The 27,535-nt window shown below is 42.3% G+C and overlaps 1 protein-coding gene across 38 annotated transcripts in view; it reads right to left on the minus strand.

Moving 5' to 3' along the window:
* Positions 1–27,535, minus strand: part of ZNF605 (zinc finger protein 605) — a 63,102-nt gene that overhangs the window by 23,043 nt on the left and 12,524 nt on the right. For 25 of the 38 annotated variants that reach the window (XM_086347067.1, XM_086347066.1, XM_086347082.1 and 22 more), the window contains 2 exons: positions 16,552–16,672; positions 16,222–16,314 (listed from right to left, as the gene is read on the minus strand). In XM_086347067.1, the coding sequence (XP_086203193.1) occupies positions 16,222–16,314; positions 16,552–16,672 (214 nt within the window). Of the gene's footprint in view, positions 1–7,749; positions 12,806–16,221; positions 16,315–16,551; positions 16,673–27,535 lie in introns of those variants that run through there. The other 13 variants (XM_086347057.1, XM_086347058.1, XM_086347053.1 and 10 more) reach the window with 1 other exon arrangement.

Genomic DNA, 27,535 nt, shown 5'->3' on the forward strand with positions numbered 1-27,535 from the left:
CAGGATGAGGAACACATGTATACCTGTGGCGGATTCATTTTGATATTTGGCAAAACTAATACAATTATGTAAAGTTTAAAAATAAAATAAAATTTAAAAAAAAAACATCTACTTCTGCTTCACTGACTACATGAAAGCCTTTGACTGTGTGGATCACAACACACTGTGGAAAATTCTTAAAGAGACAGGAATACCAGACCACCTTACCTGTCTCCTGAGAAACCTGTACACAGGTCAAGAAGCAACAGTTAGAACTGGACATGGAACAACAGACTGGTTCAAAATCGGGAAAGAAGTATGACAATGCTGTATATTGTCACCCTGATTATTTAACTGCTACATAGAGTATACCATTCAAAATGCTGGGCTGGATGAATTACAAGCTGGAACCAAGATTGCCTGGAGAAACATCAACAACCTCAGATATGCAGATGATATCACTCTAATGGCAGAAGGTGAAGAGGAACTAAAGAATCTCTTGATGAGGGCGAAAGACAAGGGTGAAAAAGCTGGCTTAAAACTCAACATTCAAGAGGCTTCCCTAGTGGCTCAGTGGTAAAGAATCCACCTGCTAATGCAGGAGACACCGGTTCAATCCTTGATCCAGGAGTATGCCACATGCCTCAGAGAAGCTAAACCTGTGCATCACAACTACTAAGCCTGTGCTCTAGAGCCTATGAGCTTCAACCACTGAAGCCCATGTGCCCTAAAGTCTGTGTTCCACAACAAGAAAAGCCTCCATAATGAGAAGCCCATGCACCACAACTAGAAAGTAGTCCTCATTTGCCACAACTAAAGAAAAGCCCATGCAGCAACAAAGACCCAGCACAGCGAAAAAATAAATAAATAAAATCAGGGCCTGAAAGCAACATCTGTACACCCAATGTTAACACTGACATCATTCACAACAGCTAAAATGGGTAAACAGCTCAAGTGTCCATCAATGGATGAATGGGTTAGCAATATGGGATGTATATATACAATTAAATATTATCCAGACTTAAAGGAAATTCTGACATTTGCTACAACATGGATAAACCTTGAGGACACTGTTCAGTGAAATAAGGCAGTCACATAAGGACAAATACTTTACCATTTCACTTGAATGTTATCTAATGTAGAAAGTAGAGAGGAGGTAACCAGAGGCTGGTGGAAGGGGCCTTGGGACATTTAATGGGTACAGAAGTTTAGTTTTGCAAGATGATAAGAGCTATTGAGATGGATGGTGGTAATATATTCAAAATATTATGAATATAACACACTGGAATTGTTGTTGTTCCATCACTAAGTCATGTCCGACTCTTTGCAACCCCATGGACTGCAGCATGCAAGGCTTCCCTGTCCTCCACTACCTCCTGGAGTTTGCTAAAATTCACGTCCATTGAGTCAATGATGCTATCTAACCATCTCATCCTCTGTCACCCCCTTCTCTTCCTGCCCTCAGTCTTGACCAGCTTCAGGGTCTTTTCCAGTGAGTCGGCTCTTCGCATCAAGTGACCAAAGTATTGGAGCTTCAGCTTAAGCATCAGTCTTTCCAATGAATATTCAGAATTGATTTCCTTTAGGATTGATTGGTGTGATCTCCTTGCAGTCCAAAAGACTCTCAAGAGTCTTCACCAGCATCACAATTTGGAAGCATCAACTCTTCTGCTGTTTTCAGACTTAAAATAGTTAGGGTGGTGCATTTTATATTATATGTATGTTAGCACATTTTTGCACATAAAAAAGTAAGAGGCCTATGCACTATTTTTTACCTCAGTCTTATGAAGAACCTTGGAAACAGTGAAAGCAGGCGTAATACCTATTTTAGTCAAAACTCTCTTGATTGCAAGAGACAAAATGCAACTAAAGCAGAAAAGAAACTTAGGAAACAGAGAATTTGAGTGTAGCTACCTCAGGGGAAAGTGGGTCCAGACCTCAAATGACACTAGGGACTTTCCTTAGAGTCACATGTCTGCTTGATTCTTGGTAATGATTTTACTTATTTATTTGACTTTGCTGGGTTTTCGTTCCTGCGTGGGTTTTTCTCTAGCTGCGGTGAGTGGGGGCTACTCTCTAGTTTCAGTGTGTGGGCTTCTTACTGCAGTAACTTATCTTGTGGCTCACAAGCTCTAGAGCACAGGCTCAATAGTTGTGCCACATGGGCTTAGGTGCTCCATGACATGTGGGATCTTCCCAGATCAGGGATCTAACCCATGTTTCCTGCATTGGCAGGCAGATTCTTTAGCACTAAGACACCAGGGAAGCCCTCTACTTCATTTTAAGTCTTACAACTCTCCATCCTGGCTGATGGCTGGGTTCTCCCTGCAAGGAGAGGGGATGGGTAAGAGCAGCTCTGCACTCAGAGTGAGGTCACTTCTCAGCACCTGTTTATATGGTTTTGGTAAATACACTTCTTGAGTCACCTGCCCAAAACCTGGGCAGTCACTCGCCACTGGGATAGAATACAGCTGCAGCTAGGCAGGCCAGAGTGCTGCCCAAAAGTAAGTAGAGTGTGCCAGGATTCCAGGCCCCAAAACAGGATGAAAGGACTGGACATACACTGCAAGACTCCACAACCCCATTTTAATTTACAGATAGGAAACTAGAGCTCAAAAAAGTTTAATTTGTCAAAAACTATGCAATAGTAAAATGGCTAATAATCCAAATGAGATATGCCTTTTGTGATCTTAATTTTTTCAGACCCTCAACCTTTCCAGCTTTAGTTTGTGACAAATGCCAGTAAGGACTTTGAGGTATCCGAATAAATTAGCTGACTTATACAGGGATGAAAATAGCATAATTAACAGTAGTATAACAGAGAGCACTTCATGTCTAGGGAGATGGAGGAGTTCACGCCCAATCCTGCCACCTGGTGGGACTGTGGTATCAAAATAGCTTACAGCGAGTGTGGAGCAGCACACTAAATAGACAAATGTAGGAGAAACAAGGGAGGCACCAGACACAGCTCACCTGTCACCAGCACAGCACTGACTGCGCCAGAGCAGGTGGTTTCTCATTGCTTCCATAAGGAAAGCTCTCAACAAGGCAAATGAGTGACATATAACACCCATACTTAGGCATGAGTCAAAGATGGGACCTGATGTTCAGTTCAGTTCAGTTCAGTCTCTTAGTTGTGTCCTAGCCTTTGTGACCCCATGGACTGCAGCACACCAGGCTTCCCTGTCCATCACCAACTCCAGGAGCTTGCTCAAACTCATGTCCATCGAGTCGGTGATGTCATCCAACCATCTCATCCTCTATCATCCCCTTTTCCTCCTGTCTTCAATCTTTCCCAGTATCAGTCTCTTTTTCAATGAGTCAGTTCTTCGTATCAGGTGGCCAAAGTATTGGAGCTTCAGCTTCAGCATCAGTCCTTCGATAGAATATTCAGGACAGATTTCCTTTAGGATGGACTGGTTTGATCCCCTTGCAGTCCAAGGGACTCTCAAGAATCTTCTCCAACACTATAGTTCAAAAGCATCAATTCTTCGATGCTCAGCTTATCAATTCTTCGATGCTCAGCTTTCTTTATGGTCCAATTCTCACATCTTTGATGCTCAGCTTTCTTTATGGTCCAATTCTCACATCCATACAAGACTACTAGAAAAACCATAGCTTTGACTATACGGACCATTGTTGGCAAAGTAATGTCTCTGATGCTTTTTTAATATCTCTGCTGTCTAGGTTGGTCATAGCTTTTCTTCCAAGGAGCAAGCGTCTTTTAATTTCATGGCTGCAGTCACCATCTGCAGTGATTTTGGAGCCCAAGAAAATAGTCTGTCGCAGTTTCCACTGTTTCCCCATCTATTTGCCATGAAGTGATGAGATCAGATGCCATGATGTTAGTTTTTTGAATGTTGAGTTTTAAGCCAGCTTTTTCACTCTCCTCCTTCCCTTTCATCAACAGGCTCTTTAGTTCGCCTACACTTTCTGCCATAAAGATGGTGTTACCTGCATATTTGAGTTTACTGATATTTACCCCAGCAATCTTGATTCCAGCTTGTGCTTCATCTAGCCTGGCATTTCGCATGATGTACTCTGCATATAAGTTATAAGCAAGGGTGACCTGCTTACACCCTTGACGTACTCCTTTCCCAATCTGGAACCAGTCTGCTGTTCCATGTCCAATTCTAACAGTTGCTTCTTGACTTGCATACAGGTTTCTCAGGAGGCAAGTAAAGTGGTCTGGTATTCTCATCTCTTTAAAATTTTCCACACTTTGTGTGATCCATACAAAGGCTTTAGCGTAGTCAATGAAGCAGATGTTTTTCCAAAATTCTCTTGCTTTTTCTGTTGGCAATTTGATCTCTGGTTCCTCTGCCTTTTCTAAATCCAGCTTGAACATGTGGAAGTTCATGGTTCACATACTGAAGCCTGTCTTTGAGAATATTGAGCATTACTTTGCTAGCATGTGAGATGACTGCAATTGTGTGGTCATTTGAACATTCTTTGGCATTGCCCTTCCTTGGGATTAGAATGAAAACTGACCCTTTCCAGTCCTGTGGCCACTGCTGAGTTTTCCAAATTTGCTGGCATATTGAGTGCAGCACTCTCACAGCATCATCTTTTAGGATTTGAAATAGATCAACTGGAATTCCATCACCTCCACTAGCTTTGTTCAGAGCGATGCTTCCTAAGGCCCACTTAACTTCGCACTCCAGGATGTCTGGCTACAGGTGTGTGATCACACCATCATGGTTATCTGGGTCATTAAGATCTTTTTTGTATAGCTCTTCTGTGTGCTCTTGCCACCTCTTCCTAATATCTTCTGCTTCTGTTAGGTCCATACTGTTTCTGTCCTTTATTGTGCCCATCTTTGCATGAAATGTTCCCTTGGTATCTCTAATTTTCTTGAAGAGATCTCTAGTCATTCCCATTCTATTGTTTCCCTCTATTTCTTTGCATTGATCACTTAGGAAGGCTTCTCATCTCTTCTTGCTATTTTTTGGAACTCTGCATTCAGAGGGACATATCTTTCCTTTTCTCCTTTGCCCTTCACTTCTCTTTTCTCAGCTATTTGTAAGGTCTCCTCAGACAACCATTTTGCCTTTTTTCATTTAGCAAGGAAATTAAGACAGGACAGCACCAGACGTGTGATGTGGGATCTGGGCCTAGCTGTGACATCTCTGGTAAGACTACCCTATATTCAGTGGGGATGTGGATTCAGCATCTGATGGGTTTCCAGCTTGAATTGTCTATGGCCCTACCCAGACCCTCCTCTTCAGAAGGTGGAGGGTAGGTGTGGGTGAACCTTCTTATATATGTCTCATCTCTTTTTTCTTGAAAGTTATGCTCTTGGTATGGCTAATCTCTAAGTATCCTATGCTTGTTTAAAAAATTATTTATTTCTGGCTGGGCTGCATCTTTGTTATTGCTTGAACTTTTATCTAGTTGCAGCAAGTGGGGGCTACTTTCTAGTTGTGATGTGTGGGCTTCTCATTTCAGTCACTTCTCTTGTTATGGTTCTCAGGGTGTTTAACACAGGCTCAGTAGTTGTGACACACAGGTTTTGATGCGTGGCAGATGGAATCTTCCAGGATCAGGGATCAAACCCATGTTTCCTGCATTGGCAGGCAGATTCTTTATCACTAAGAAACCAGGGAAGCCCTATCCTTCTCTTTTAAAACTCAAGAGGATTAGAGGAGTCCCCAGATTAGTTTGTAAAAGAAACAGACTATTTTTCTCTGTACAGACCCCAGGACCCACGCAGGTGAGCTAAGTTCTGGGCAGAGTATGAACTCATACCACCACTACCAACTGCTTTTTCTCTGTGACAAGTGTATCTGCATCATGACAGGTTGGAAAGTGGTGTGAGTTCAGACTGTTTGGAATACCTCGTTGGCAAGGAAACTAGTTTACTGTTCCTAATGATCACACTCACACATATGAATTCATTAAACTGTTTACTCAGTATATATAGATGGGTACAGATGTTTTCCTTTCAAATGCAGCACTGAGGAAGTAGCAGCAGCAGGCGTGATTTGACACCACCATGTTCTGATCTCTGGATGCCCCAAGTCAGGGCAGAACCTGATCCTCAACAAGGGGCAGCAGCCTGGCTTCATCATCAACCACTGACCCCACCCTCACACGGGAGCACATGGTCCTGACTAGACATCGCCATCACTGGATGCACTCTGCTTTCTATTAATGTTATACCCAAGAGGACAAAAATATATGATTTGCTTTTGTGCTCATAGCTGTCTGGTGATGTCATGGTTTGGGGACACATCCATACCACTTTGGATGGCTGCAGTACCAGCATCTCATCTCTGGTTTCATTGTTTCCTTCACATGGTCTCTAACAAGTAAGTGAAAGTTAATGCACTTTGCACATCTTTTTGTGAGTCTGAGCTTGATGTGTTTTTTAATGAACAATTTAAATGAGAGTAGTGCTTTAATTGAGACCCTCAATTTACAAACGTCACCTTATTTGTGTTTCTCTCCTTTTCATCTCACCAGTAACTGCTTCACAGCTACATTATCTTTGCTGGGCACCTTTAATGATTTGGGGGCTTCCCAGGTGGCTCAGGGGTAAAGAGTCCACCTGCCAATGCAGGAGACACTGGTTTTATCCCTGTGTCAGGAAGATGCCCTGGAGGAGGAAATGGAAACATACTCCAGTATTCTTGCCTGGATAATCCCATGAATAGAAGAGCCTGGAGGGCTACAGTCCATGGGGTCACAAAGAGTCGGATACGAAGGAGCAATTGAGCACACATGCACAAATATCTAAATATAATGATGTAGGTATTCAGGCATTAAATAAATTTGTTCCTAGTGTACTTCATCTTAGCATTTTAAAAGTCTTGATAACAAGATGTCAAGACTGCCTGGATGAATTGTGTAGTAATTGTGAAAAAAAGCTACAAAGAGCCCACAGAGAAAATAAAGAGTAATCATATAGCATCACCAAGTCTGAAGACTTGGCCCTGGAACAAATCCACTACTTACCAAGGTGACTTGATATGGAGATTGAGCTTGCAGTGTTGAGAGGAATCTATCCCATGTGGAAGAAAAGCATACTTTAACTTGCATTTCATTCTTTTGAGCTAATCATGACATATCAAGGTCACACTGCCTGCTTCTAAGTTATAGACAGATATCAGGACACAAACAGAATTTTCTAAGATAATCAGAGTGAGAAGGGCTTTTCCCTTCACTATGTGGCCAATAAGGGTCAGGGGAGAATCTCAATGGGGTAAACCATTTCACTATCATAAACAGATCACAGAGCACTATTACAGACAGGCCGTTTGTGTGCAGTAGCAGAAAATGACCGGGTGCAAAAGGATACCCGATAAATGACAGGGAGCGTGCTACACTGGATCTATGCTGGCCTCTTTAACAGTCTACTTCAGCCTAACTTATTATGCTTCACGTAGGGCTTACCAAGCGGCTCAGTGATAAAGAATCCATCTGCCTATGCAGGAGATGCCGGTTCAATCCCTGGGTTGGTAAGATCCTCTGGAAAAGAAAATGGCAACCCACTCCAGTTTTATTGCCTGGGAAATCCCATAAACAGAGGAGCCTGGAGAGGCTACAGTCCATGGGGTCACAAAGAGTCACACACACACATGAATCTATACCTTAAGAACCTCTGTTTTAATCTTAGGAAAGTTGATTTTCAATTTGGCATGGTGTCTGTGATGGAATCTAGTATGGAGCCTTTAAAGAGGTTCTCTGGGGGTGATTCTGAATCCTGAAATGGGAAATCATGTGTATAGATGACAGACTGTGAATTATACAGAATTAAAAAAAGCCAAATATGGAATAAGAGTATTTTAATTGCACAGCACAAGTTTTTAAAATAAGAGTACAGGGAAGTACAGTACATTATTCCTTTCTTTCTTCACTCAGTAATGAGTTACCTTTTTCTTGCCCATACATATTTAACAAAAATAATAATGCTTTCTTGTAAGGTCAACCAACCCAGAGGTAGCACAAAGACCTCATGATGTTCAGTCTATTGCTGTGAGACCACCGGCATATGGAGCAGATGGTAACAATCTCCAGAGTCATTTATGTTTGCAGCAAAACAAAACACACAAAGAATTTATAATTTTTTACTGAATTATTAAAACACAAAGAGAAAATACTGATCTTGAGTGTGAGAAATCTCAAAAGATGTCAGCCTATGCCCCATGGACCAGTAACTGATACTCAAAATTTGGTCAAACGTTCATCATTTGTAACAAACGTTATACTTAAAATTATTAACTCAAGAATATTTAATAAACAAACTATTTACAGAAGTGTGTCTAGAATTAAGAAAATCAACCAGGGATGGTGAAGTCCCCAGAAGCAATTAACAACACCCTTATGTCTGATGAGCAGGGGGAGGGTCTGTGGTGAACATAGGAGCTTCAGCCACATGGACAGACACCCCCAGATGTGTGCCAGCAGGAGAGAAGCAGCGGTGACACACACCTCGCCTCTCCAAACCTAAGCAGAAATCCTAGGAAGCAGTGCACTCCCTCTGGGCGTACAAAGAAAGGAGGAAAATGGTGTGGACATGGAGAACACTCAGAGAACATGAGCACATGTACAGATCCATAACACAGACACTTTTCATCATATAGCTGCTAAAGATACAAGTCATCCCACATCTCTGACTCAGACAACACAAGTCTCTTCAACTATTTTTATAGATTCATACTTAAGTACTACTGTAGCACTTTACTTCTAAGTAGATCTTAACCCAAGGTATGCTGTCATTAGTTTGGTTTAAAGCAGTTCATTACCTTTTTAAGGAATTTTAAAATAAAGACAAAAATCTTTCATATTCACCCATGCATTCACCATTTCCAGAACCTTTCATTTCCAGAGTGGTGTTTTCCTGCAGTCCCCAAACTTCAATGTTTCCTGAAGGCAGGAACTCTCTCTGATTTTGCTTTTTTGAAGTCCTTTTTGGTTTCGTTTTTGACAGGCAATTGAACTCCAGGCTGTGGGGCAGGGGAGGCTCTTTATTTTCTTTTGTAACTTAACAGCGTCATTCTGCTGTCCTATAGTTTGAATAGTTTCTGACCAGAAGTATATTGTAATTTTTTGCTCTGTGGGTGTGTCCTGTCCTTTTTTCTCCAGGCATTTTACAATTGCTCAATTCAAAAAAAATTTTTTTTGACTGGGCCACACATCATGGGGGATCTGTTTCCCACAAGGGACTGAACCTTCACTCCTTGAATTGGAAGGTAGACTCCCAGCCACTTGGCCACCAGGGAATTCCCAACAATTGTTCTCTTTAACTCCAGTTTTCATCAACTGACTGTGATGTCCGTTGGCATCTTTATGTTTCTTCTGTGTTGGGTTCTTTGAACTTCTTGAATATGTGCGTTTATACTTTTCATCATATATGGGTATTTTTCAGCCATCATTTATTCAAATCCCTTTTCTGCCGCCTCTCACCTCTCTCCTCTAGACCTTCCATTACATGTATATTACACCACTTTTAACTAATTTCCTGTCCTCCTTTCCCCCCACCCACAGTGTTTTTCTCTGGGTATATCATTTGATAATTTTCATTCTTACTCTTCAGATTCATTGATTTCTTTCCTTCTTCTATGTCTAATATGTTCTTAATTCCAGTTGGGTTTTTTTATTTTTTATTTTTCAGAGTTGTTCTCAACCTGAGAAGTTCCATTTGAGCTTTTAAAAGTGTATCTTACACTCCAGGTTTCATCAAATTTATGTTTTCTTCTACTTTATACTTACAGTAGCTATTTGAATATACTTGTCTACTACTTTCCATCAATTCAGTCTTTCCTCTTTCTATTGACTGATTTTTCTTGTAGTTACAAGTCATATGTTCCTGCCTCTTGGTGTGCCAGGTAAGTTTCTGGATGTCAAACACTGTGGGTCCAGAGTAGCTTTTAATCTAGGTTAAGTGATTCTCCACCGTCCCCAAGACAACTCTGTTCTGGAAACTCCCCTTGATGCCCCTGTGCAAAAAGCTGCCTCCAAGTGGCTGGTGGGAACACAAACTGTCTCAGCCTGTGCTAAGCTCCAGGGCTTGTTCAGCTCCCTGCTACCCAGCTCCTCTCAGAGTCTCAGTTTTCTTCCACACACATGCAAATAAGGACTAAAGCCAAATACTCAAAGAGGGACTCACTGAGGATTTATACAGCCTCCTCTCTGGGGAGCTCCTTCTTACCCAGCACCCTTCACCTGCAAATTCTAGCTACCGAGGTTCCTCAAATGCCAACTCAGAAACCCTCTTCAGTTCAGCAAGACCATGTTCATTCAACTCCCTGACCTGCAGCCTTGACAGTGGCCCCCAGGTAGTAGGCTGGGCAGTCGTGGGGCTGTCCTTATTTTGTCCACCTCCTGCCAGGGATCATAAACCTGCACTTGACATATGTCTAAAAACCACTATTTCATAAATGGAGTTTCTAGCTGTTTAAAGCAGGAGAGTTTATGTGGTTCTTATTATACCACCCTAACAGAAAGCAGAAAGAAGTCTTCACACCTCAAACACAGCTACCACTTTAAAAATGCCTATTTTCTTACAAAAATTTATATACAATAAACATAACCTTCTTAAAGAATTATTTCAACAGGGATCATGCTTATCAAATTCTTCAATGTACTAAGACTACTCCTCTGCATGAGACCTATAGTATATAATACTCAGTTACTTCCTTTGTGTATGTATTATCTAGTGTACTCTGGGCTACAATTTCCCAATGAAATTTTCACTCACTTGTTACAACAATTGATTTTTTCTCCTGTTTAGGTCTTCTAAAATTTAATAGCCTGGCACTTTTGACTGAAAGGTCTATACTTAACACAATACTGATAAGACTTCCACACTGAGGAGCCATCAATATGCCACAAGTTGTGTTTCCTGGGAGAAGACTTTCCTATATCGTCTACTTAACAACAACAACAAAAAAAGGTTCTCTTTCTAAATTCTATGTGGTAAAACAGTCACTGCAGTGACAGAGTTTCTCTCCCATACATGTCCTTGGAATGTCAGGGACCTGACATCTGATGGCAGACTCCCCACACTCACCACATTCACCCCATGTCTACAGCATATGACTTCTCTGATGAATCAGGAGCTGCGCCTTCCTGTGGAAGACAGTCCCACATTCACTGCATCCATAGTACTTATCCCCTGTATGGATCCTCTGATGCCTCATAAGGTGTGACTTCCTAGTGAAAGACTTCCCACATTCCTCACATTTATAGGGTCTCTCTCCTGTATGAATTCTCTGATGTATAATGAGCTGTGCCTTCTCAAAGAAAGCTTTTGCACAGTCATTGCATCCATAGGTCTTCTCTCCTGTATGATTTCTCTGATGTTTAATGAGCTGTACTTTCTGAACAAATGCCTTTCCACATTCACTGCATCCATAGGGTTTCTCCCCTGTATGAATTCTCTGGTGCCTAAGAAGCTGTGGCTTCCAGGCAAAAGCTTTCCTACACTCACCACATTCGAAGGGTTTTTCTCCAGTATGGGTTCTCTGATGGTGAATGAGACTTGACTTCTCACTGAAGGTTTTCCCACATTCACTGCATTCATAAGGTTTCTCCCCTGTATGTGTCCTCTGATGGGACACCAGGCTGGACTTCTGGGTGAAGGCTTTCCCACAGGCACTACATTCATAAGGTTTCTCTCCAGTGTGAGTTCTTTGATGTGTCAGGAGCTGTGACTTTCCAAAGAAGGTTTTTCCACATTCAACACATCCATAGGGTCTTTCTCCTAAATGAACCTTTTGATGTTTAATTAGTTCTGACTTCTTAAAGAAGGCTTCCTCACAATTACTGCACTGATAGTTCTTCTCTCCCGTATGAGTCATTTGATGTTTAACAAGTTGTGGTTTTCTGATGAAGGCTTCACCACATTCACTGCATTCATAGGGTTTCTCTCCTGTATGGATCCTCTGATGCCTAATGAGGAGTGAGTTCCTGCTGAAGGCTTTTTTACATTCACTACAGGCATACGGCTTCTTCCCTGTATGAACCCTCTGATGAGTTATAAGCTGTGACTTCCAAAAGAAGGCTTTTCCACAATCACTACATCTGTAGGGCTTCTCGCCTGTGTGTGTCCTCTGATGTGTAATGAGCTTTAATTTCTGGGAGAAGACTTTCCCACAGTCACTGCAGCCATAGGGCTTCTCTATCGTATGGGTTATCTGATGTCTTTTAAGCTGTGACTTCCTGCTGAAGGCTTTCCCACAGTCACTGCAGCCATAGGGCTTCTCTCCTGTGTGAGTTCTCTGATGTAAAATGAGCAGTGATTTCCTACTGAAAGCTTTCTGACATTCCCCACACCCATATGGTTTTTCTCCTGAATGAGTCCTTTGATGAATAGTGAGCAATGACTTCTGGGAGAAAGCTTTCCCACAGTCCCGGCATCCATAGGGCTTCTCTCCTGTATGAGTTCTTTGATGTATAATGAGCTGTGACTTTTTATTAAAAACCTTGCCACATTCCATGCACAAACAGACTCCTGTGTGTGGTATATGGCTCATAATGAGTCCTGGCTCTTTACTGCTGACTTTTCTACATGTATTGCCATCAGAGTATTTTATTCCACCATAAGTTCTGGCAGGTTTAATACAAAATAATAATTTCCTATTAAGCTCATCAAGTTTCTTTCTTTCACAGTTACATTTTGGAATAAGAAAATCAAAAGGATCCTTCAGACTTTTTTCACCTGTGCCACATTTATGGGATCTCATTCCTAAATGATCAAAGTTAATGCCTAAATGAAACATTCTCTCAAAGATGTCATATTCATGGCCTCTCTCCAAACTTTTAAGCTTGTCTTGATTATCCTGATGCCACATTTTGAGATTATTATCTAGCCAGACTTTTTCTAAAAAGGAAAAAATGAACCATACTGTGTAAATTTCCCTAATCATTAAGCTTATTGAACAAATCTTCGGAAATGGAGCATGAGCCCAGTCCATTAAAAAAAAAAAAAATCTCCCACATACAATATCTACTTATTAGGCTTTGAACTTTTTAATAGAAATGAAAACAGATTTTGAAATTACAAATGTTTATAAACACAAACTTTAAAATAAGGAAAAATGAAATATATTCAAGTGATCATGATGAGATAAAAAAGACAAGCAATTTCTAATCAAGCACTGTGCTCATTCCACAATAACCTACTGATTATCTTCTATATGCCCAGACATTATTAACAGAAATCAGAAAAGGGCAAGTAGGTACTCCCATGAGGGAAGACTAGTACTTCTGAGTATCACAGTATCAGATGTACTGAGTATCAAAGTGCAGAGAACAGCAAGATTAATACACAGTGCTGAATGTCACACAGGAAGAAACACTGAATACAATGACAGCAAACACAGGATATCAACTTTCATGTCTGAAAGGTGAGATATGTTAGTTTTCTGTACTATCAGTACATTCAAAAAGCATCCTCATTCAAAATCATCACCCAAATCACTGATATCTGCAATTTCACCATCATGAGAAATACTTTTTTGGAATTATCTAAGAGTTCTCCAGAGCTCAGCATCAACACCTTTATTAAGGTTTCTGATACTTTAATTGAATCATCATCTATATACTGAATCTGTATATGATGTAAATTACTCAAAACCACAAGTATACTTTGCATAATATTAGGACAGTTTTCTTTTTTACCCTGTAAGTACAGTTATCTGTGATCTCCCTTAATGATCTTTTAAGCTTGTTTACTTTATGATATTCTTTACTAGGAATGTGAGATAATACTCCCAAGATGAAAAAAATACAGCAAGATCTCAAATATAAAGCAATCACTCTTTTTTTGTAGGATAATTTATCTGGGGAGGGAAATAGCCTCATCTAACAACCCTCAGATATATCAGAATTTCAGAGGAAGAGCTAACTAGAGCTGTGGATATGGAGGAGAAAAAAAAAAGATTCAACGTTTTGAGCTTCAGTGAGTAAAAGATGATAACACTGTTCATGGGCATTTTAAAGACTAGAGAGGGAAGTTAGATACCATTTATATAAGCTTCTCATATAAGTGTGAGACACTTACATGTCCTACAGACATATAAGTGTGAGATACTCTTTAAGAGTTTATAAAAAATTGTCTCATGAAATGTAAGAGTAAAGAAAAATAAATTTTAATTCAAATCAAGGAATAAGATTAAGATATATATCCAAACTAATAAATTAAATGATATAAAACCATACTGAGGTTAAACTGTACCAAAAAAATTATTAAAGAAATTTTAAAAAAATCTTGGCACTTTGGCAAACACATAGACCATGTTTTACTAGTATCATCCTTGGTAGGGGTACAGGTCTGTTTCCCCACATCTCTGTTTCCGTTACACTCTGATTCATTCAGCCTTCATTTCATCCTATTTTTCATTTGATATTCCCACTTCCAGGCTCATGCCCTCCCAATTCTAGTCTCCACACATCAATCTTTATAAAATGTACTCTAACCTTTTGCTTAAACCTCTTGTTTAAAAACCTTTGATAAATCTGGGCTTTTAACACAGCATACACACCCCTGCATGCCTGGCTCCTTCCAGCCCTCAACTTCCTCTCACAACACTGGGCTCCTCCCTGCCCCCAGTGACCCCAAAAGCCTCTCCCTGCCCAGCTTCCAGTATGCCTATTTCATATCATTTTAAGGGCACACTAACAAACACCCTGTTTATTCTCTTCATAGCACTTATCAGATAGGTAATCACCTTACTTCTGTCTCTCCCACTGGAATGTAATGAAGGTAGGGAACAGGTTTGAGTTTTTCACTGATGTACTCCCACTACATAGTACATACAAGCCCTCAATACAACCCTATTCACTTATCATTAAACTTCTAAAGCAATTCCTTTCTATATAGTTAATCCTGATAATTAACTTTGCATTTTGACACAAATGTATTATGTTCAAACTGAATTATTTTATATTATCTTCTAAATTATAATTCCCTGGTCCTGCAATGTTATTTCATGACTCATACTTTATCTCAACTCCTCTCATTTCACAAAATAGCAGTGGTTCTAAATTAATGGAGGAACATAAAGTCTATCTTGACAGCTTTTCCAAACTACGCATACCCAGTCCTAATCATCCATGTGAATGGTGCCGACATCTGTAATTTGAAGTATTTTCCCAAATAAGATGAAACACTTACTTAGATGAAAACCTTTGTACTAAAGAAATTATTTGAAAAATAAGACAGATCCTGCTTTACCTGGCCTCACAACAACCAATTAATGAAATATTTAGTAATTACACAGCATAAATGTCATAAAGAACAGAGAATAATAAGTTAGTTACCATCTTTCTATGTAGGGAAAAAACCTCAAGACCTAATTAGTTAAGAAATTATAGATAATTATAGATAGTGTGTGATCAGACCCAAGTTCCTACAATACTGCTCAGTAGGTAGAGATTTCAGAAAAGGCTGGGAGTCAAGAAACACTGTGGAAGTGAAAAAATAGAGCTTAAAGAGGGGGAGGGTATCTAATTGAAAAAGTGTGCACAAAAGCCCACATGCAGAGAAACATGTGAAAGACACAAGGAAGGAATTACTTCAACTGGAGTCAACTGTGACCTCTGGGCACAGGAAAAAACTTCACAGATAAGATGCTGCCATACTGTGAGGGTCCTCAACTCAAATGGAGTTAAATATATCACACAGCAAGTCTTAAACCCCCGCAGACCATTTGAAGGGATAAACAAGAAGCTTTAGAAGCTAAACATCAAAGGCACCAGAAAGATGGCCTGGATGCTGACCCTGAAGTTCTTATCTGCAAGGAGGCAGGAAGAATGCTTTTAGGCATTAGACTTCTATTCTCTGTCCATGGACTCACAGTCTACTCTATGTGAGTTTGAAACAGAAATTTGATAAATTAGGGAGAGAAAAGCAAAATAATAAAGGAAATTCAAAGGTAACAGCATCACCTAAAACAGGAAAAAATTATGAATTCTTAAAGAGGAGAAAAGAAGCCTACCTCTGCAGGTGGGACTGGGGCAGGAGAGAAGAAAAAGTCAACTGGGGAAACTCAAAGAAGGGTCTGATCAAGAATGCAAGGTCCTGAATGACTGTGCCACTAGAGGCACATTTCATTACCAGCTCCAAAGGGGACACATCCCAATGTGGAGATCAGGACACAGAGTCCTGAGTCAACTCCAAAGATGGAGAAGCTTTAACCAGAGTTATTTACAAATAACATTTCAAAAGTACCAATCTATCATCAAAAACCTGAGATTTAACTTTCACTGTCTGCCACTAAACTGATTATTTCTCACCTGAGAAGTTTTGACTTAGGATTTCTTCATCTAATAACCATGGGTTTTCTTGCTCCAGCTTGAAGATCATCTCAGGTTTGATAACTTGATAACCTGTCAATTGGAAACACAGAGAGTCCCAATTGCTTGGGCTGAGGGGACTCTTAAATATGAAGACTATTTCACCTCAGAGGCTATAAAACAAAGAAAGCAAATAAAAACTTTTCACTTGGGTGTCAAAATCAAAGACTCTTTGACATGTGAAACTTAAATCCAAAGTCAGTAATATCTTAGAGGTATGTGCATATCCAGTTACCGGGTATGCACTGTACTACATGAGAATGTTCTTACCCAATAAAACTAGATTGCTATAGTTCTCCAACATCACGTCTCTGTACAAGGTCTTCTGAGTAGGATTAAGCAGCTGCCACTCCTCCAATGTGAAATTCACAGCCACATCTTCAAACGATATCTAAAAAAGTATAATCCCTGTTAAATCTGAAGTCATTCTCTTTGCTGAATGTAGGCTTCCTTTTCTACAGCAACAAGTGGCCTGAAAGCTGGACCCATGATCTCCAACTCCTGGAAATGTGCTTTTGTTTAACCCTCACTGCCCCACGTCCTGAATATGGGCTGGATTTATCAAGTCACTTCCACTGAATGGAATAGGGTAGAAGTAAGGGATCTCCCTTCCAAGACCAGGTTATAAGAGGACATGACTTCTACCTTGGGAACCCTCTCCTGCTCTCTTTGGGGAAGTCCAAGGGCCACATGGTGAGGCAGCTCTGTGTACAAGCCTACGTGGCAAGGACCAGAGGTCTGCCAACACCCATGTGAGTAAGCTTGAAGTGTGTGACCTTCATACCACAGCAATTCTCAACATTTTGAAGACAGGGTCGTGTGAGATTCTCCACTAGAACCAAATGGGTGAGCCACTGGCAGATTCCTAACTCACAGAAACTGAGATAAATGTTTAAACTTCAGCCACTGAGGTTTGGGATAATTTTCTCTACACAGTAAAATGATATCCTAATCTTGCACTATTATACTTTGAGAGAAAAACAAAAGAGTTATTAAAATATTCATCATTATGAATTCATACACTTATCCACCCATCTACCCATAGGATAAGAAGTTGGAATAGGCTGTCTTTAAACAAGCAGTGTTTCTCAAAGAAGGTGCCACTGGGATTTGGGAATAATTCTTAGCTGGGCAAGGGCTTCCCTGAGAGCTCAGTGGGTAAAGAATCTACCTGCAATGCAGGAGACACAGGAGATGTGGTTCAATCCCTGGGTCGAGAAGATTACCTAGAGAAGGAAATGGCAACTCCAGTGGACAGAGAAGCCTGGTGGGCTACAGTCCATGGGTCACAAAGAGTTGGAGAAGACTGAGCGACTAAACCACTTAGCTGGGCACATTTGCCCCATGCGGTGCAAGGCCTAAGGGACAGGAATGGTTCTTAGTCACTGTCAGAACTAAAACCACATCTACCTTTCTAGAACACTCTCCTCCCTTTGAGCAGTACTGGTCTGAAGTAGGAACTAGCTATCCTTTAGAACGCATGTTTTTTCCAGCAATTAAGGGGTCTGCAACTATGCCAGGTGCTAGAAATATAAAGATGAGTAGAAAAACATCATATTCTCCTATACTTTTCAGTCTTTTCTGGCCAGAGGCAATAAGGCATTTCAGAGGCCATGATACAAGTACATTCAGGGTATGGGGATAAAAGGCAAAGGAACCAGAATATCCAAAACAATTTGGAAACAGAACAGCAACATTGCAGGACTCACATTACCTGGTTTCAGGACTTCCTATAAATGCACATGATAACAAGGTGGTATCAGTGAGAGGTTACAGATGTTGGTGACCAGAAAAGAACAGAAAGCCCAGAAGTGGACCCCCACAGGTAAGCTCCCTGGCTTTTGAGAGGTGCACATACAATTCCTCGGAGCAGGGAGTTTTCAGCACATGAGCTAAAGTAACTGGATACCCACAAGCAAAAGAACAAACCTTGATACACATTACACCTTACCAAAAAATCAACTCAAAAAGAATCACAGGGCTTCCCTGGTGGCTCAGTGATAAAGAATCTGCCTGCCAATGCAGGAGACACAGGTTCAATCCCTGATCCAGGAAGATTCCACATGCCATGGGGCAGCTAAGCCTGTGTAACACAAATATGAAGCCTGTACTCTAGATCCCAGGAGCTGAAACTACTGAGCCCACGTACTGAGACTACTGAAGCCTACAAGCCCTAGGGCTTGTGCTCAGTCATAAGAGAAGCCGCCGCAATGACAGGCCCATGCACCATAACTACAGAGTAGCCCCGACTTACCACAATTAGAAAAAAGCCCACACAGCAACAAAGACCCAGCACAGCCCAAAACAAATAAACAGATTTTTTAAAAAAAAGGAACACAGACCTAAATATGAAACACAAAACAATGAAATTTCTAGAAGAAAACAAGAGACAACCTGCGTGACTGGATTTTGCAATGAGTTTTTAGATACAACACTGAATACACATGGTCCATTTAAGAAATAATTAATAAAACTGAACTGTTTCAAAATTAGTATTTTTTTTCTCTATGAAAGGCACCATTAAGAGAAAGAAAAGACAAGGCACATACTAGGTGGAAATAGTTGCAAATCACTTATCTGAGAAAGCATGTTAACGGGACTTAACAACACTAAAACTATAACATCATTTAAAAAATGGGCAAAAGATCTTACCATATGCTTCACCAAAAAAGATGTAAGATTGAAAATATATGAAAAAATGCTCAATATCATCTGTCAATAGGGAAATGCAAATTAAAACAATATTGAGTTGCTACTACATCCCTATCAGAATGGCTAAAATGAAAAAGTAACAGAACAGAACTGACAAATGACAGTGAGGACGCAGAGCTACAGCAACTCCCGTTCATGCTGTGGGAACACAGGGCAGGGACTCTGGACACTTTCATAGCTTCTCATAAAGTTGAACATACACCTACCCAGCAAGACCATTTGTAGGTATTTACCCAAATAAACTAAAAACTTATGCTCACCCAAAAACTTATGTTCAAACCTATATGCAGATAAACACAGCCTATTAAGAACTGGAGGCAACCAGGACGTCCTGCACCAGCAAACAGAGAAGCAAACCAGTGTCTCCACATATAGGACCTACTGTATGAAGCCATTCAGCAAATGAAAGGGGACAAACTGGGGCTTCCCTGGTGGATCAATAGTAAGGAATCCTCCTGCTAATGCAGGAGACACAGGTTCGATCCCTGATCCAGGAAGATCCCATATGCCAAGAAGCAATTAAGTCCGTGCACCACAACTATAGAGCCTGTGCTCTAGAGCCTGGAAGCTGCAACTGCTGAAGCCTGTGTGCCTAGAGCCTGTGCTCTGCAACAAGAGAAGCCACCACAATAAGAAGTCTTTGCACTGCAACTAGAGAGTAGCCCCCACTTTCCACAACTAGAGAAAAGCCTTGCAGCAATGAAGACCCAGCACAGCTAAAAGAAAAAAAAAGAACTCTTCCCTGAAATCCATCAGGGAGTTTGCATCTTTTGAAAAAGGGATAAACTACTGAAGAATGAGCAAAAAAAGTCAGTATGAAAGGTTATACACTCATGGTTACATTATCTAACATTCTGGCAAAGGCATGACTATGGAGACAGAGAACAAATCAGTTATTGCCAGAGGTTAGGGATGCAAGAAGGTGACACCCAGGAATTCTGGGAGAGAGAGAACTATTCTGAGTCCTGACTGTGAGGTTAATTACATGAATTTATACATGTTTTAAAACTCACATGAGAATTCCGGCTCAGAATTTTTCAGGCTTAACTACAAGCAATTACAAAGGCTCTACCCGACAGGTTGTAGGGCAGGAAGTTGCCCTCCCACCCCAAACCCGACACCCAGCCTTAAGGGCGCCACCAGCTCCAAAGATAACTATACTGGGCCCCATTACTGAGTGTGCAACTGGCACTGATGTAGTATCTGTGTGCCCCTGCTGGCCTCCACCCCCAGCCGTGATGGAGACTGTGGAGACTGCCATGGTCAGGGTTGGAACACAGAGGCATGTTGGGGACGCTGAGTCTCTCGCCTCATGAGCTACAGCTGACCCCACAGCAAGCTTCAAACCCACATAAAACAAGCCCCCCATGGGGGTGACACATTTGGACGAAACCAAGTTCTGTTCCTAACAAGACTGATGTCAGCTGTGTGGATGCTCACCAAAGAGAGTCTGGAACTGCTCCCGTCCAAAGCAAGAGACATGTTCAACCCCTTCTGGATCCAGGACAGGATGCTGTGGAGACGGACACTGTCCCAGGCTGGGCCCACATGCATGTGCTGCCATGTTTCAGAACGGGCCAAAACATTGAGGAAAGCTGTCCCACCTTCCAGATGCTGGACAAGACGGAAAACACTGCCCCAGGACAGGCTCCTGTGCCAGGATGTACTCCACAGGTGGACCTCGCTGGGCTTTTCATCCCATCCAAAGGGTTTCACTGGACCCTGACACTTTCCTGGGGTCTGCTCTGGCCATCCTTGTGGGTTCCCCCAATGCAAATCACACTCTCAGGCTCCACCTGACCACATTTACTTCCTTTTTGGGTTTTGAATTCACTGCATCTGATCACAGCCCCAGATTTGCTGTGGGGTTCAGTGAGTGTCTTAATTAACAGTTTAAGGAGAGACATAAGGGGCTGATGAGAGGTCAAGGTAACCCCAGTCTGGAGCACAGAGCTCAGAAAGGCAGCCTGGGACCCAGTGCAGCAGCTCCCATGAGGGCCCTTCTCACTATGCTGGATGCCTGGAAAGGCTGTCTGCAATCACAGTCCTCCTTTCACAGTCGCTGATACCTCAGACTCTGTGGGAGCCACTGTGAGAGCCTTCCACTCCCTGCCACGCCGTCCTGAAGACTCAACAAGTGGGAGATCATGTAAAACCATTTTATTTAATTTTTTTTAATTTTACATTATTTAAGAAATTTACGCCATGCTGTGCAGTATGTGGGATCTTAGTAGTTCCCTGACCAGGCATCAAACCTGTGCCCCCTACATTGGGAACATGACTTCTTAACCCCTGGACTGCCAGGGAAGTGCCCATGTAAAACCATTTTTAAATCTTTTAAAATCTCAGGAGTTTCTGCTAACCAATTCTTAAACATGATCGCTCCACTTAAATTACATAAAAATATCTGTCCCTCTGTGTAGGGACAAAGAGTCTTTCCAGATAGAGTCTGGATAAAAACAGAAGGTGATTTCTTTCAAAGTTTTGATTATCAAATGAGACACACTGATGATAACAGAAAAAAGAAAATAAAGCCCAGCACCAGGAGAGGCACAGGGGAAGGAGAAGTATATAAATGATCTTTGTTTTTCAGACTTGCTCCTAGAGCTTTCCCTTTCTCCTAGGGAAAAAAAAAAAAAAACAAGAAACAAAAGAAACGACTCCTGTGTTGCTCTGTCTGGATGCAGACTGACACCTTTCTGGCCTTCCTGTCCTGATGGGGCTGCTGGCCAGAAGCACAGGGTGGCCTTGGCCCGTGCACTTCCCAGACACCACCGCCTGGGTGCTGTTGCCACCCCATGAGGTGGGAGGTCCTGGACAAACAGTTTGGAACTAAGCACCCCAGGCAGTCCCTCACAAACCAAGGACTGAACTAAATTATTCAGACCAGGCTGATGTCCTGGGAGGCCCACAGAAAGGCCCTGTTTAACCTCACTGCCTGATGAAAATGTATCCTGCTTGGGGACTCTGGGATTGCACTCCTAGTGTGTACCCCCAGCTATGGGAACCCCACTGTCTCAGCCCCGGCAGGTAGGCATTCCAGCCAGCTTCTACCTGCTTCCAGGGCTGTGCTAAGTGAACCACTGTCCTGTGCCAGATCACAAAAGACTCACAAAGCAACTCCAGAAGCCTCCTGATGGACTGAGACAAGCCTTCCTGATTCAGAAACAGCTAAGACCACCTGGGAGGCAGTCCTCATCATCCTGCTCCAGGGTCTTCCTCAGGGCCCTGTCTGCTGCTGCCCCAGGTTAATTCCCTGGTTCCTGTCTCAGTCCCTCCAAGTCTGACCTGCTCAGGTTCATGATGGGGGAGCCTGTTTCTCACTCAGGTCCTGAAAAAATTAAGCGGTGGAACAGAGGAGTCTGGCTCCTGGTTAAAAACCTACATGTGAATCCTCAGGTCTCACCACAAGTCACAAGGGGTTATCTCCAGGCCTCCTGGGTGATGCTGCCCCCACCTCCACCCCCAGACCTGAAGCACAACCTGTGCTCTCCCCAAGACTCGAGGGGTGAGGGGTGTACTATGTCTACCTGGAGCTTCTGGCACAGGCCTTTCTTGGGTACCTCGCTAAAATCCCCTTGTGGTGGCAGGGCAGAGTGGGATGGCAGGCAGGGAACCTGAAGACACTGTCCCTACTCTGACCCAGTATCCTGTACTTTCCACTCCCACCTCCTCTTCCCCTCCTTCTAACCCCCAAGTCCATAAACCTGCCGGAACCTTTTGTTCACGGCTCCCAGGCAGTGAGGACAAGACACCTCTACAACCGTGCTGAGCTATCCACACAAGGTCAAGGCACCATTCACTCCTCAGGAAAAGGTAATGGGAAGTTAGCACCTTCATCAGCATCTGGTTCTCACCTGTGCCATCACAGCAATTAGAGGCTTTGATACCATCACCCTGATGCTGCAGTTATCAGCACCTCAGCCCTCTCAGCTCTGTTGAACTCCTGACTCAGAACACAGCAGGAACAGGGAAAGGCCTACAGTAGTTTAAACAACAGAATTTTTAAAAGAAGAAAAGAAAGGGAGGGAGGCAAAGAGCATGGAGGTTAGCTAGGTGGATAGGAATCGCTTTGAAGAGACACTGCAGTCCTGTTTCTTGAGTCAACAAAGTCAGGAAGAGGGGTTGGGGAGGGATGAATTGAGAGTTTGGGGTTAGCAAATGCAAGCTATAACATACACATATATATAGGATAGATAAACCACAAGGCCCTACTGAATAGCACAGAAAACTATATTCAATATCCTGTGATAAACCATAACGGAAAAGAATATGAAAAATATGTGTGTGTGTGTGCGCATGTGTGTATGCACTTCCCAGGTGGCACTGGTGGTAAAGTGTCCACGTGCCAATGCAGGAGGTGTAAGAGACACAGTTTCGATCCCTGCATCAGGAAGATCCCCTGGAGGAGGGCATGGCAACCCATTCCAGTATTCTTGCCTGGAGAATCCCATGGACAAAGGAGACTGGCAAGCAATTGTCCACAGGGTCACAAAGAATCAGACACAACTGAAGCGACTTAGCACACATACATACATACACATATACACACACATACATATAAATGTGTAACTGACTCACGTTGGTGTACAGAAGAAACTAACACAACACTGTAAATCACCTATACACAGATAAAAAAAAAGTCAGGAAAAGGAGCTAAAAGCAGACATCTTCCTGTCCAGCTTTTGCCAACAGAAGCCAAAAAACTCCTAGCTAAAGTGTACTGAAGGATTCCCTGGTGGCCCAGTGGTAAAGAATCCACCTGCCAATGCAAGAGACATCGGTTTGATCCCTGATCAGGAAAAATCCCACATGCTGCGAAGCAGCTAAGTCCATATGCCCCAACTACTGAGCCTGTGCTCTAGAGCCTGGGAGCCACAACTACTGAGTCCATGTGCCACAACTCCTGAAGCCCGCATGCCCCAGATCTTTTTTTCTTGTTAACAACCAAATCTTTTCTAAAACGAAGTTTAATAACTCAAGAATGTCTTTCTTATAGACCTGGGAGGTGTCTCTGAAATCAGCCAGGAAGACACATCCCTGTCTCCTGTTCTCTGGGAGAACAGCAGCCTGACTGGCCTGACTGGGGCATCTGGTTCCAAGCTGGAAAATTACCTCCCATCATAAAGATATGAGAAGTGTATTTTTCCTTTGGGTGAAGGCAAAAAGCTAATACAGTAGCCACTCCACTTCTCCTCAATGAAAGAAGCTACTGCAATGAGAGACCTGTGCATCACAACTAGAGAGCAGCCCCCACTCTTCGCAACTAGAGAAAAGCCTGTGCAGCAATGAAAACCCAGCACAGGCCAAAATAAATAAATAAATTTTTTTAAAAAATGTATTGAAATTCCAACTGAGAGAATATTTATGGAGGCCGTTTTAAGGTTTTGTAACAACCAATTCTGCAAGATGATTCAGGTTTTCTTCCCTAAAAGCAGAACAGAAGTAGGGTGTGGGCCCAGGCCTGCTGTCCACTCCCATGTCCTCCACCTACACTGAGGATCCCCGCAAGGAATAGCCCTCGGAAATATGTTCACCCATTCCAGGACGTCATTCACCACGCCATCTACATAAACAGTTATCCAAGCATTTTCTTTACATGTAATCATCAGGAAATGTTTGCTTCTGCTAAGTCAGTAATAGTCTGCTTTCTGACAGAGAAAACCATGCAGCTATTCCTGTTTCTCTTTCTATGGCAGCTTCTGGGGACACCTAAGGAAGCTTGCGGCTCAATTCCAACAGTGCAGGGCCTTACTTCTCATATGTCTGTGTCCCAACTTCAAGATTTTTGTATGATTCTATGGTCCACCTTGTATTTCTTTTGACCACCTTCCTTTCCAAGTTTACGTTTTCTCTGGCTTTAATTTAAATGTATTTAAACCTTTCCTGTTGGTTGTAGAAATGCCTGGAAGGAAGATGGCGGAGGAGTAGGACGGGGAGAACACTTTCTCCCCCACAAATTCATCAAAAGAACATTTAAACGCCGAGTAAATTCCCCAAAACAACTTCTGAATGCCGGCAGAGGACATCAGGCACCCAGAAAACCAACCCAAGTCTTCGAAAGGAGGAAGGGAAAAATAGAAAAGACAAAAAAAGAGACAAAAGAGGGAGGGATGGAGTTCCATCCTGGGAAGGGAGTCTTAAAAAGAGAGAAGTTTCCAAACACCAGGAAACCTTCTCACTGCCGAATCTGTGCTGAGCCTTGAAAGTGCAGAGGGCAACATAACAGGGAGCGAAAATAAATAAACAATTAAAAACCGCAGATTACGAGCCCTACGGTAACTCTCTCAGCGGAGAAGCAGCGCAGACGCGTGCACACGCCACTAGCAAGCGGGGGCTGGGCAGGGAGGCACGGCGTGGGCTGCATCGCTTAGTGTAAGGACCTGGCCTGAACACCCCGAGCGCTATCTGAGTGAAATAATTTGGGCTGGCAAACCAGACTGTGGGATATCTACCATGCAAAAAGCCAGCCCTAACCTAAGACACTGCCAGGCCCGCACACGGAACAAAGGACTGAACAGAGATAGCCGGCTACAGACCATCCCCCTCCTGTGACAGGCAGCCAGAGCCGGAAGGAGGCATTCGCAGCCCCAGAGAGACATTATCTATAAAACTGTAAGCAGGCTTCTTTGCTAACTAAAACTTCTTGGGGGTCTGGATGGTCAACATCTGTCTGAGAAGGTGCGCCGGTTGTACACCTAGATAACTGAGCTGTGGGGAGGCGATAAGTCACAGCAATCACGCTCGCCAAACACCTCGTCACCTGAGCTGCTCGGACCTGGGAAAGGCACAAAACGCAGGCCCAACCGAGTCTGCGCCTCTGAGGACTACCCGAGTGCCCGAACCTCAGCGGCTTGGACCTGGGAGGTGCAAGCAGCCCAGAGCCTGCCACAGATGGTTCCCGGCGGAGCAGCCTAGAGCCTGAGCAGTGTGGGCAGGGAGGCTACACGCGCCGTGAGCGGGGGCAGACCCAGTGTGGCTGAGGCACTGCAAGCACATGCCAGTGTTATTTGTTTGCAGCATCCCTCCCTCCCCACAGCGCGACTGAACAAGTGAGCCTAAAAAAAAAAAAAAAAATGTCCTCCACCATCCCCTTTGTGTCAGGGCAGAAACCAGACACTGAAGAGACCAGCAAACAGAAGAATCTATAACAGAGGGAACCGCCTTGGAAGCTACAGGCAAAGATTAAAACTCTGTGGTTAGTACCGACTATGTAGGAAGGGGCCTATAGATCTTGAGAAATATAAGTCGGACCAAGGAACTAGCCGAAAGTGAACTGAACCCACAATACCCACAACAAAACTAGAGAAAGTCCTAGATATATTTTTACTATTTTTACAATCATTCTTTCTTTTTTTAAAAGAATTTTAAGTCCTCTATTATTCCTTTAATTTTCACTTTTATAACTTACTATTACTTAGCAAAAAAAAAAAAAAAAGACCCTATTTTTTTTAAAGCAAACTTCATTTATATATTTTTTTATAATTTTTTTGACTTTTTTTTCTTCTTTTTTTTAACATTGCGTTTTTGAAATTCCAAACTCTACTCTAGATTTTTAATTTTAGCTTTTTTGTATTTGTTATCAATTTTGTACCTATATTTTTTATATAACTTTTTTGACTTTTTTTTTCCTCTTTTTCTTTCTCTTCTTTTATATAACATTGTATATCTAAAATTCCAAACTCTACTCTAGATTTTTAATTTATGCTTTTTGGTATTTGTTATCAATTTTGTACCTATACTTTCTTTATAATTTTTGTGACTTTGTTTTTGTTTTTTTTCTCTCTTTTCCTTCTTCTTTTCTTTAACATTGTATTTTTGAAATTCCACACTCTACTCTAGATTTTTAATTTCTGCTTTTATGTATTTGTTACCAATTTTTGTACCTTTAAGAACCCAATCTTCAGTACTCATTTTTCACTAAGGAGCAAGATTACTGGCTTGACTGCTCTCTCTCCCTCTGGACTCTCCTTTTTCTCCACCAGGTTGCCTGTGTCTCCTCCCTAACCCCTCTCTACTCTACCCAACTCTGTGAACTTCTGTGTGTTCCAGACGGTGGAGAACACTTAGGGAACTGATTACTGGCTGGATCTGTCTCCCTCCTTTTCATTCCCCCCTTTTATCCTCCTGGCCATCTCTGTCTCCTTCCTCCTTCTTCTCTTCTCTGTATAACTCCGTGAACATCTCTGAGTGGTCCAGTTGTGGAGTGCACATAAGAAAGTGATTACTGGCTAGCCCACCCTCTCCACTATTGATTCCACCTCATCTCATTCGGGTCACCTCTAATTCCCTCCTCCCTCTTCTCTTCTCCATGTAACACTGTGAACCTCTCTGGGTGACCCTCACGGTGGTCATTTAACGTAGATTTTTTAACGTTTTTTTTAACATTTAACGTAGATGTTTTATCAGTGGTGCTGTATAGAAGGAGAAGTTTTGAAACAACTGTAAAAATAGGACCGATAACTGGAAGCAGGAGGCTTAAGTCCAAACCCTGACTCCAGGGAACTCCTGACTCCAAGGAACATTAATTGACAGGAGCTCA

This window comes from Bos grunniens, chromosome 17, assembly GCF_055505025.1.
Source record: "Bos grunniens cultivar Pamir isolate PY7600 chromosome 17, Bosgru_T2T1.0, whole genome shotgun sequence".
In the NCBI taxonomy this organism is placed as follows: Eukaryota; Metazoa; Chordata; class Mammalia; order Artiodactyla; family Bovidae; genus Bos; species Bos grunniens.